At 39.9% G+C, this 12,429-nt stretch overlaps 1 protein-coding gene across 5 annotated transcripts in view; it reads right to left on the bottom strand.

Annotated features, from left to right (window-relative positions):
* The window catches only part of Iml1 (GATOR complex protein Iml1), a 376,817-nt gene that overhangs the window by 263,712 nt on the left and 100,676 nt on the right, over positions 1-12,429 (bottom strand). For all 5 annotated transcript variants that reach the window (XM_076201722.1, XM_076201726.1, XM_076201724.1 and 2 more), the window contains exons 15-18: positions 12,040-12,147; positions 1,676-1,822; positions 917-1,134; positions 228-460 (exon numbers count right to left, since the gene is read on the bottom strand). In XM_076201722.1, the coding sequence (XP_076057837.1) occupies positions 228-460; positions 917-1,134; positions 1,676-1,822; positions 12,040-12,147 (706 nt within the window). The remainder of the gene's footprint in view (positions 1-227; positions 461-916; positions 1,135-1,675; positions 1,823-12,039; positions 12,148-12,429) is intronic.

Below are 12,429 nucleotides of genomic sequence, written 5' to 3'. Positions count from 1 at the left end.
GGAGGGAGGCTGGAGGAAATGAGGACCTGAAAGTATGTAGTTGGGAATGGAGGAGTCACAGAGGAGATCAATTACACAATATGGGATGCAAGTAAATGTCTTGGGGTAATGAAAGTGTCATGAGAAATAGACATTTGGGGATGAACACAAAGAAAAGACTGTATGAAGAGGCGAGTGTATCCATAACACTGTGTGGGGCAGAGACTTGGAATTTACATTTATCTAACCTCGGTCTATAAATTGTAACTGTAATTGTTGATCCTAACAGGCCAAGTTCATGGAAGATTCGTCCAATAGAAAGCCAATAAACTTGTGCAGGTTCATTGACCTTTGACCTGGATCTCATTAACGATGTTACTCCCGAATAACGAGGACTACTTCCCCTTGCGACCAGGGCTGATGTGGGTGCTGACGAATCTGTGGGGCGCACTGTATCTGGTTTGACAATCATTTGGAAACCCTGGAAATATAATTAATCTGATACAGAGTAGTTATATGGAATGCATTTTATAACAAGTATGCTGAATATCCCCATATCTGATATTAAACATTGAAATGCAAAAGAAGTCATCAGGTTTGAATGATAATACTTCTTCCTGAGCTTTTATGTATCACAATACAAATACAAGGAGTAATTCATACTAGAGCTATTACATACATACATATACTATAGGCTTTTTCCCTCTTACACGGGAGGTAGCCAGAAAATCAAAGGCATAGAAACCACTCCCACCCATTCCATCCCCTACATACTCCACTCCCCTCTACCCTCTTCCCTCCCTCTTATTTTGGCACCTCCTGGATGACAGGTAATCCCTGCATCTTGTCCACTGCCCTTGGTGTCAGAAACAGTGCTGCTATTACTACATCAATTAATGTTCATGATCAAAATTGATCTCAGATGAATTTCACTTACCTGAGACAATCGCTGAGATATTAATTCAAGAAAGACTTCCATAGTTTTTAATGGCTTCTTGTTGCTGAATCTAAGAAAGCTTGCATGTTCATTAATATCATCAGGAAGAAGGTTGTAATCACTGACCACATAATCATTATGAAGACTGATATCTGCTGGTATATAGTCAGTGGTGATAGGCAGACATGCTGGTAATGTCAAACTTTTCCAGTCAACACCTGTGAAAAGAAATACTGCAAAATGAGCATATCTCACATGCTCCACATGCATATACATATATATACCAAAGGCTTTTCCCCTTTACACAGCATACATACATATACCAAAGGATTTTTCCCCCTTACATGGGAGGTAGCCAAAAAGAAAAAGGCATAAAACCACCCCCATTCATTCCATCCCCTACATACTCCACTCCCCTCTACCCTCTTCCCTCCCTCTTATCTTGGCACCTCCTGGATGACGGGTCATCCCTGCATCTTGTCCACTGCCCTGGGTCAGAAGCAGTGTCGCAAGACACAGCACATCCATAGCAAGCACACAAACATTAATTAGTAAACAAGAAATTGAATCTGCAGCCAACATGCATCCACACATAATACAACAAGGTAAATACACCTAAAAATGTGTCAACACAAAATAGACATATTTTAAACATATTACATATAATCACACCCACTCTCCTCCTCATTTCTTACTCTATCCAACCTTGTAACCCCCACCATACTTTTCAAATTCAAACTTCTTACAATCCAAACTAACCTGTGATTATAAATGCATTCCACTCCTGTTCGCCAGTAGCTCCCCATAGTAAAGTTGCATCTCTTTTGTCTTGATTACCAGATCCAGTTGTTGCTCCTCCTCGTATCGTTCCATGTTTCAATGGTGTCACAGGTTGACGAGCTGAGCCTGAGAAAATAAATGAGAACAATATACATACATACATATACCAAAGGCTTTTTTCCCCTACATGGGGGGTAGCCAAAAAGAAAAAGGCATAGAAACCACTCCCACCCATTCCATTTCCTATATATTCCACTCCCCTCCACCCTCCTCCCTCCCTCTTATCTTGGCACCTCCTGGATGATGGGTCATCCCTGCATCCTGTCCACTGCCCTGGGTCAGAAAGAGTGCCACAAGACACAGCACATCCACAGCAAGGCTGCTTCATAAATTCGGCGACCCCCCTCTCCATCCCCTCATGCATAAAAGGAGAAGACGGGGAGAAATCCCTTCAGGCTGCATCAAAATTTTTTCTCATACATACCTCCTCACCCCCCATCCCCCACCCACTCCCCCTCATGCATCACAGCATCATCTATACACAACCCCTCTCCATTCACCCCTATCTTCTGTCCTCTCCCGTCCTTCCTCAACAGACATTCCTCTCTTTTGTAATGCCCCTTTCACCCCATCCATCCATCTCATCCTAGGGTGCCCCCTCATATTCACTCCTTCCATCTCTGCCTTCCACGCTTCTTTTACTAATCTTTCTTCACTCATTCTTTTCATGTGTCCAAACCATCCTAATACCCTTTCATCAACCCTATCTCCCAGTTCCCTTTCCACCCCTGTTCTCCTCCTCACCTCCTCATTTCTCACTCTATCTAGCCTACTAACCCCTATCATACTTCTCAGACATTTCATCTCAAACACATTCAAACTCCTTCTCTCTTCCTCTATCATGTTCCATGTTTCTGCCCTGTACAATGCTGTTGGCACAATCACTCCTTCATATAACCTCCTCTTAGCATCCATTCCCAGATGTCTATTTCTCATTACACTTTTCAATCCACCAAGGCATTTACTCGTTTCTCTCCATCTACATTCTACCTCCACCTCCACTCCTCCTTTTCCTGACACATTCACACCCAAGTATCTAAAACTATCCACTTCTTCCAGTCTTTCATCCTTAATGCTCACTTCCAGCCTGCTGTCACTCTCTCCCCTTGTACATCTCATCACTTTACTTTTACCCACATTTATCTTCAGCTTCCTTCTTTCACACACCTTCTAAAACTCTGTCACTAACTTACTCAATCCCTCCTCTGATCCTGCTACAAGCGCAGTGTCGTCAGCAAACAACAGCTGGCTCACCTCCCACTTTTCTCCATTTTCTTTAATCATGTACAACCCCTGACCCACTACCCTTGCATTCACCTCTTGCACCACCCCATCCATGTAAAGATTCAACAGCCAGGGCGACATAACACATCCTTGATGAAGTCCCACCTTTACCTCAAACCATTCACTCTCTCCATTTCTAATCCTAACACAAGCTCTACTGCTCTCATAAAAACTCTTAACTGCTCTAAACAGCTTTCCTCCTATCCCATATATCTGCAGTACCTCCCATAGTGCCTACCTGTCTACCCTCTCATAAGCCTTTTCCAGATCCATAAAAGCCCAAAAAACATCCTTACCTTTTCCTATAGCTTTCTCACATATCTATATTACCACAAAGATCTGATCTACACGACCCCTACCTGTCCTAATCCCACACTATTCCGCACCAATTACTCCCTCTGTTCCTCTCCTAATCCTCTCAATCAAGACTCTTCTATAAGCATTCCCAACTACACTCAACAAGCTGATCCCTCTGAAACTACTACATTCACACTTGTCCCCCTTTCCCTTGTAAAGCGGAACTATACAGGCACTCCTCCAGTCCTCCGGTACTCTACCCTCTTTTAACCTCTTCACTCCGGGGAACATCGCACGTCTGGCAGTATTAGCTGCCCGACGTGCGATGTTGCGTCATAATAATCGCATTATAAAAAATAAAGCCAGTGCTCAATCATTTGTTGTCTTTAACCCGTGAATTTTGATAACCATAGAAAATATGATGAAACCAGTTTAGAGAGAATGGAGGTTATGTAGGTACAACTACAATATAATGAAGACGACGACGTCGGCATCATCGCGTATCCACTTGCTCCTCATGACACCTATGTAGGCGTCATGAGGAGCAAGTGGGTATGCGATGATGCCGACGTCGGCGTCTCGATTATATTTATTGTAGTCGTACCTACGTAACCTCCATTCTCTCTATACTGGCTTCATCATATTTTCTATGGTTATCAAAATTCACGGGTGAAAGAGAACGAACAATTTAGCACTGACTTTATTTTTTATAATGCGATTATTATGACGTATTATCGCACGTTGGGCAGCTAATACTGCCAGACGTGCAATGTGCCCCGGAGTGAAGAGGTTAAACAAACAATAAACAACCTCACCAGCCAGTCCACCATAACTGTACCTCCTTTCTTCAGACATTCTGCATGGCATCCATCCAACCCAGGTGCCTTACCTGCTCTCATCACCTTAACAGCTGCTTTCACTTCATCCTTCAATATTTCTCCTCCATTTTCCTAACTCATCACTCTCATTTTCTTAGCACTTCCCACTGCAACTACCTTTCCCTCCCTATCCTCCTTCACATTTAGCAACTCCCTAAAATACTCTGACCACCTTCCTCTCACTGCCTTCTCTTCCATTATCATCTCTCCATCTGCACCTTTTACCTTTTCTTCTCTACTTGATTCGCCTCCTTTTTCTCTTTTAATTTCCTTCCAAAACATTTTTTTATTTCTTTCAAAATTTTCTGTCATACTCTTACCCCATTTCACATCTGCTCTCCTCTTTGCTTCCTTTATCTTATGCTTAGCTTCCCTTCTCTTTACTTTGTACCTCTCATACGATTCCCTCATCCTAATTTGCAGCCAATCTATGAATGCCTGTTTCTTCTCTTCTACACATTTCTTTGCTTCCTCATCCCACCACTCACTACCCTTCCTTCTTTTTCCTCCTGCCCTCCTTGTTCCACACACCATCTTTGTACACCTTATGACTCCCTCCTTGAACCATCCCCATTTCTCCTCCACTCCTAGTTCTACTCTATCCTTTACTCCCATTCCTCTTTCAGTTTCTTCTTAAACTCACTCTCCTTTTTTTCCTCATTTAAGCAATTCACTCTAAGCACCTCCCTACCTTCTGCCCTTTTCCTCTTTCTCCACCTATTCTCCACTCTCATTTTACCTTCCACCAGAAAATGATCTGATATTCCCCAACTCTCTCCCCTTAGAATATGTACATCCTTAACTCTTCCTACCATACTCCTGGTCACCACTATATAGTCCATCAATGTTCTATCTGCCACCCTTCCATCCACCACCCTCTCCCATGTGTACTTATGCTTGACTTTCTTCTTAAACACTGTATTTGCTATCATCAACTCTCTTTCAAGACACATCTCCACCATCATTTCTCCACTACGATTTTTACCTGGAACTCCATACTTCCCAATCACTCTGTCTATTGGTTCATTTCCTACCCTAGCATTAAGGTCTCCCAATACAACTACATTGACATTTCTCCCTAATCCCACTATGCCCTCATTTATATCTACCCAAAAAGCCTCCCTTTCCTCTATGCTCTTCTCACTACCAGGTCCATACGCACTTACAAAAACCCACATCTCCCTTCCCAGCTTCACCTTCATCCACATCAACCTTGATGAAACCTCCTTCCACTCCACTACCCGCTTACTTATCTCTTCACTTACTAGTATAGCCACCCCTTCTCTCCCTCGTCCCCTCTTCACTCCTGAGTATCTCCCAGCTACACTCCCAAACTCACAATTGCCCTTTCCTTTCATTTTAGTTTCACTCAAAGCCAGCACATCCATCTTTCTTCTCACAAACATACTGCCTATCTCTTCCCTTTTACTCTCATCTGTACCACATCCACGCACATTAAAAGACCCAAACCTTAGGGTACTGGTTGGAAAACTCCCAGACCCTCTTATGCCTTTTCTTTTCTTTTTAGGAATGTCCCCTTTTGGGGCTACAGGTAGTAGAACTCCTAATCTCATCCCCGTCCTGTTTTTTGTCGTCTTTTACGACTCAAGTGGAAAGACTTGGTGGTAGCATTCTCTTCCCCCACCACAGGGTCGGCGAAAACAGAAAATGAATACTCAGAGAAATGGTACAAGACAGCAACAAGGGGTTGGGGGACAGCATAATGGAGGGACAGTCATAGTATAAAAGTGTCATCTTTTCTCTATGAACAATATAAGCTATCAATACTTTTGAAATTGTCCACAATATTTTGCTTGCCCCAAAATGTGGGGTTTTCACTACTAGAAAACTCAAGGGGAGAGGATAGCAGCAAGTTGGAAGTAAGTCTTAACCTCTTCCATACGGTGCCGCCTACGTAGGCGGCATGAGGAGCAAGTGGATACGCGAGGCTGCCATATCGGCGTCTTGATTATATTTATTGTAGTTGTTCCTGCATAACTGACATACTCTCTAAACTGGCTTCATCACATTTTCTATGGTTATCAAAATTCACGGGTGAAAGAGAGAACGATCAATATAAGCGGTGACTATTTTTTATGGTGCGAGTATTATGACGCAACATCGTACGTCTGGCAGCTAATGCTGCCTTCGAGATTTTGGCCCGGAGTGAAGTGGTTAAAGGAGAGAGGCTGGAGGAAGTAGATAGCTTTAAGTATTTGGGGTCGCATGTGGCAGGAGAAGTAGAGGTGGTATTGTAGAATGAGAAAAAAACAAGTGCCTTGGGGAATTAAAAAATGTCATGAGAAATAGGCCCTGATATTGGATGCAAAGAGATTATATGAAGAGGTGATTGTGCCATCGACACTGTATGAGGCAGAGCTTGGAATTAAAGAAAGGCAGAGAGGAAAAGTTTAACTGGGTTTGAGATGAAATGTCTGAGAAGTATAGTAAAGGTTACAAGGTTGGATAGTGAGAAATGAGGAGCTGAGGTGGAAAAAGAGATGGCAGATAGGGCTGATGAAAGAGTATTGGGATGGTTTGGACACATGGAGAGAATGATTGAAGAAAGATTAGTAAAAGAAGTGTGGAAGACAGAGGTGGATGGAATGAACTTGAGGAGACAACTGAAGATGAGATAGATAGATGGAGTGAAAAGGGCATTGAGCAAGAGGAGAATGCCAGTTGAGAAAGGAAGGGAGAAGGCAGGAGATAGGGGAGAGTGGAGAATGGCTGTGTACAGATGATACTGTAAGGAAGGGAAGGGGATGGGGGAGTAGGGTGTGGTTATGTGTGAATGATATTTTGATGCAGACTCTCTCTTTCTACATGAGGTGACAGAGGGGGTGTCACCGATTAAGTGAAGTGGCCATGCTGTGGATATACTGTGCCTTGCTACACTGCTTCTGACCCAGAGCAGTGGGTGGGATACAGGGATGACCGATGACCTATCATCCATGAGGAGCTAAGATGAGAGGAGGAAAGAGTGGTGGATGGGAGTCGAGTGAGTGGGAGTAGGTACATGCCTTTTGACTTGGCTACCTCCTTTATAAGGGGGAAAAACCTTGGTATATGAATAGATGTCCCAAGAGAATGGAAGCTAGCTAACGTTACTCCCATATTCAAAAAAGGTGACAAAAAGAAACCAAATAACTATAGGCCTATAAGTTTGACTTCAATCATAGGAAAAATAATGGAAACTATCATCAGAGATGCTATCGAAAATCATTTAGAAAGTAACCGTTTGATAAATGATAGCCAGCATGGTTTCAGACGGAAACGTTCTTGCGTAACTAACTTACTCGAATTCTACGACACAGTTATCTCGAATTATGACAAAAGAAACAATATAGATTTAGTATATCTAGACTTTGCAAAAGCTTTTGATACCGTCCCACACAAAAGACTACTTACTAAATTAGCTTTGCATGGAATAAGTGGTAGCCTATTAGGTTGGACTAGTAATTGGTTGAAAGGTCGAAATCATCCAAGCAGTGTATTTCAGCCTCTGAGAAAGCAAATAAGATTCTGGGATTGATTGCACGATCTTTTGATTTCAAAAGTCCATCACTCATTAACAAGCTATATAAATCGTTAGTTCGTCCACATTTGGAATATGCTGTTTCCGTATGGTCACCGAATCTCATTAAAGACATTGACAGATTGGAAAAAGTACAACGGCAAGCCACAAAACTGATTCCAAATATCAAAAATAAATCATACGTAAATCGACTTAAGCACATGAATCTGTTTTCCCTAAAAAAGCGTAGACTCAGAGGTGACTTGATACAGGTCTTTAAGATTTTAAAGGGAATTGACAACATCAAAAGTGACAAAATTTTCACATTGAATGAGAATCAGACAAGAAACAATGGTCTCAAACTGTCCGGAAATAGATTCAATTTGGAAGTAGGTAGAAACAACTTTGCCAACCGTGTAGTTAATGAATGGAATAAACTTCCTGCACAGGTAGTGCAATGTAGTTCAGTTCGAAGCTTTAAGAATCATTTAGATAAATACCTAAGTAAGATGCTGTAATGATTATAATTTATCTTATATTATTTGTTTTTGTTTTGTTATAATTTGTCTGTCTGATTTCCATTTATTATTAGTTATAAGTCAATTTATTATCATTTACTATTTACCTGTTTGTTTGTTATTCAACTATACCTATGCATTTATTTATGTATTTTATTTGTTATTTACATTATTATAGTTTTTATTTATTATTAATATGAATTTTTTTTTTTGCATCCGACCTAGATATGGATCAAAAGGTCTCCTGTCGGCATGCTCCGCCTTTGTAATCCTTTGTAACTGAAGCATAGCAGTCATGATTATCTAAAAATAAGAAATGCCTACCATAAAAAGGTAAAATCAAGTGCTGTGCTTGAGTAACTTCTGAGATAAATCTGATTTTTTACAAGGAATCTATATTTTCTACGCTCTTATTCAAAGAACCCACATTGGTGTAGTGAATGCATATTTATATGTAGTCAATATTTCAAGGATTCTAGTAGCACACAGTAATCTTTCATATTCACAGACAAATCTTCACTCACAAGATGACTGCTAAGTCATTTTCTAAATATGATTCCCCTTCATCTCTCATGTCATCTTCTAAATCTATCCTTTACCATTCCTAGAACTCTGTCTCTTCTTTCCTCATACTCCCACAGTATGGGGATAAGAATGTTGCAACTGTATCCCTATGTGTATTATAAAAGTCAAATAAATGGGGACATAGTGAAGACTAGGGACTTCCATTTTCTGCAATTTTCTCTTGTGTGGAATTAAGGCATATTTCAATTTAGCCAATCCTCCTTACAAGAGGAATAAGGTCACCAGTACATACATAATCTTACTTCAAGCACCTTGATTTGATAGATTTCCTGATCACAAGAAGCTGATGCTGCCTAAAAGAAGTGACAATCATAAACAGTCACATGTTCTATGCTTTAAAAGTCCTGTCTATTTGTTTCTTTATGACTTGCATGGACCAAGAATGGGTACCTACATCTGAAAGTTTGGAGAGAATCACTTTTGTACCACTTATCTTCAAATACCACAAACACCCTGATGTTCATTAGGAGTTGCAGCCTTGTGAGGTTGGTATTTAGTCTCTGGGTCAGTCCCAAAATCTCCCCCGATCAACTTTAACTGTTCTCAACTTTTTCACAAAAGGGGAACTGACAACTGCTCCCTTCCTCCTTCTCCCCATTAGCTGATGACAGAGAAATAAATCCATACTAATACAACACAGATGACAGTCCAAGTTCTAAATAAAGTGCTTTTCCCCTATAAAATATATACAATGTTAACCCTCCCTTTTATGAACTTGAGGGAACTAGTATATCTATGTATTCACCATCCTCAATGGAAGGCACATGCTATGGGGGGGAGCATATTGCTTTATTCATATCCAAGCAAAGATTGTCTAAACTGGAACTATCAACCCTGGAACAAAGAAGAGGAAGAGGTGATCTATTGGCCATTTACAGAATCATGGGATACAAAGATGGGTCACCATGAGCATAGCTCCCCTTCTCTTATAACACAACTAGGTAAATACAAACTGATGCCATTCCTCACTGTTCCCCTGTACAAGCCCCCATAAACTCCTCCATTCCTGTTCCTAACAACTCTGGGCTCCAATTACCCCAGACAGAATCACCATTCTAGAGCCTTCAAATCTGTATTCCACATACATACATATACAAAATGGAAACCCCTAAAGCTAAAGACTCAACTAAAAGAAGCCTGGAAGAAACAAGAATCGAAACACCATTAGGGGTAGTAAGAAAAAAATCATGCTTCACATCAACACCTAGAGAATACCAAAGGTTGGACGTAAGTAGATTTTCCGGTTTTAAAAGAGAAGGCAATGGATTACTTAGAGTAGAGATGGATAGAGAACCCAGATACAAGAATTTAATGAGGAATAGACAAATGTAAGGAAGAACCCAAACTATTTTACAAATACGTAAATGGAAAACTGAAAAACAAACAAGAAATAGAAAAACTGCGTCAAGATAAAAAGGAATATACAGAAGAACTGGAAATGGCTGAAATTATGAACAACCACTTCAGATCAGTATTCACAATAGAAAACTCGCCTAACAGTGAAGTTAGAGAGAGAGAATTATCCCCAGCAATGAAAGAAATAAACGTAACACAAAAAGAAATCAGTGATCAAATTAAAACCCTTGATGTCAGAAAATCACATGGCCCAGACGGAATAGCAAACTGGATACTGAAAGAATGCATGGAAGAATTAACTGACAAAATATATGATATAATTAAATCATCAATTAAAGAAGGAAAAGTACCATTGGACTGGAAAAAAGCAAACATTGTACCAATTTATAAGGGAGGTGATAAGGAAGATCCATCTAACTACAGACCGGTCTCACTAACAAGCACAATAGCAAAAATTTGTGAAAGAGTGATCAAAAACAGATGGGTTAAGTACCTGGAAGAAAAATCTATACTGAACCCAAATCAATTTGGATTTAGACAAGGGAGATCCTGTACAACAAATCTGATTTGCTTTTACTCAAGATTAGTAGACATAATAGAAGAAAGAGATGGATGGGCAGACTGTGCTTTTCTGGACCTGCAAAAGGCATTCGATAAGGTACCTCATAGCAAACTAATAAATAAGATAGAGTCAAAAGGTGGCATCAGAGGAAAATTATTGGAATGGATGAAAGACTTTCTGATTGGGAGGAAAATGAGAGGTGTAATTAGAGAAAAAATTTCCAACTGGGAAGAAGTAAAAAGCGGGGTCCCGCAAGGATCAGTACTGGCACCGATCATGTTCGCTGTATACATTAATGACATGAATGAAGGCGTGGAGTGCTATATAAATTTTTTTGCAGATGATGCAAAATTACTTAAGAAGGTAAAAACGGAAGAGGACTGCAACTCATTGCAACAAGATCTGGACACAATATGGAATTGGACTCAAAAATGGGAAGTAAAATTCAATATTAAGAAATGCAGCATAATGGAATTTGGAAAGAGTAAAAATAGAATATCAAAAGATTATAGAATTGGGGAAGAAAAAATAAATAAAACAAACTATGAAAAAGATCTTGGAGTGATGATTGGAAAGGACATGAAACCAGATAAGCATATAAACAAGATGTTCGGAGAAACCTACAACTTATTGAGAGCAATTAAAGTGGCATTTACCTATATGGACGAAGAAATGATAAGGAAAATACTTACTACACTAATAAGACCAAAACTCGAGTACGCAGCATCACTTTGGACACCCAGTACCAAAAAGAATATTAAGAAACTAGAAAGATTACAAAGAGCGACAACAAAACTAGCACCGACACTCGCCGAACTAACATATGAGCAAAGACTATCCAAATTGAACCTACCAACTCTGGAACAAAGAAGAGAAAGAGGAGATTTGCTAACTATCTACAGAACAATGAAAGGAATGGAAGTTTTAGACAGGAACGACCTATTAATGTGGGACAACGGTAAAACAAGAGGACACGGAAAAAACTTGAAAAAGGATAGTTATAGAAAAAACTTGAAAAGGAAAAGTTTCCCACACAGAGCGATAAATACATGGAACAAATTAGACAACAAAACAGTATGTGCTAACACTATACAAGATTTTAAGATAAAACTTGATGCGGAGAGATACAAAGACGGGTCACCACGAGCATAGCTCCCCTCCCGTATATTACAACTAGGTAAATACAACTAGGTAAATTAAATCGGCAACCCCCCCCTCTCAGTCCCCTCCTGCAGAAGAAAAAAAATCCTAAGCAGTATTACACTTATTACAAACAAAAATCTTACTTTCAACAGAAGCATATGATCCTGAGCCACTACCAGTGATTGATGACGTCCTAGGATGAAGCTCCTTTCGTCCAGCAATACCCACACCTCGATAGCATTCAGGAATGCCTTCCAAATAAGAAAGTCAGGGGAATAATTAATTGATAATAAAAGAAATCCAATTCATGAATGAATATCTTAAGAATGCCATGTGATATTACAAAAGAAAAGGTTTGAATTAACATGGATCTATCCTGACAATAAAAATCACAGAATACAATGCGACTCATTATATTGTCATTCAAATGACTTGTTACATATTACTGCTTATTACACATAAATGCTATTCACTCATATATAAATCTAGAATACCAACAGAAGTTAGGCTTAAGATACCCAATAATATATTGA

This window comes from Oratosquilla oratoria, chromosome 18 (assembly GCF_046742065.1).
Source record: "Oratosquilla oratoria isolate Oo_2021 chromosome 18, ASM4674206v1, whole genome shotgun sequence".
Taxonomy (NCBI): domain Eukaryota; kingdom Metazoa; phylum Arthropoda; class Malacostraca; order Stomatopoda; family Squillidae; genus Oratosquilla; species Oratosquilla oratoria.
Note: the sequence above shows the minus strand (reverse complement) of the source record. Positions and strands in the feature narration are given on the sequence as shown.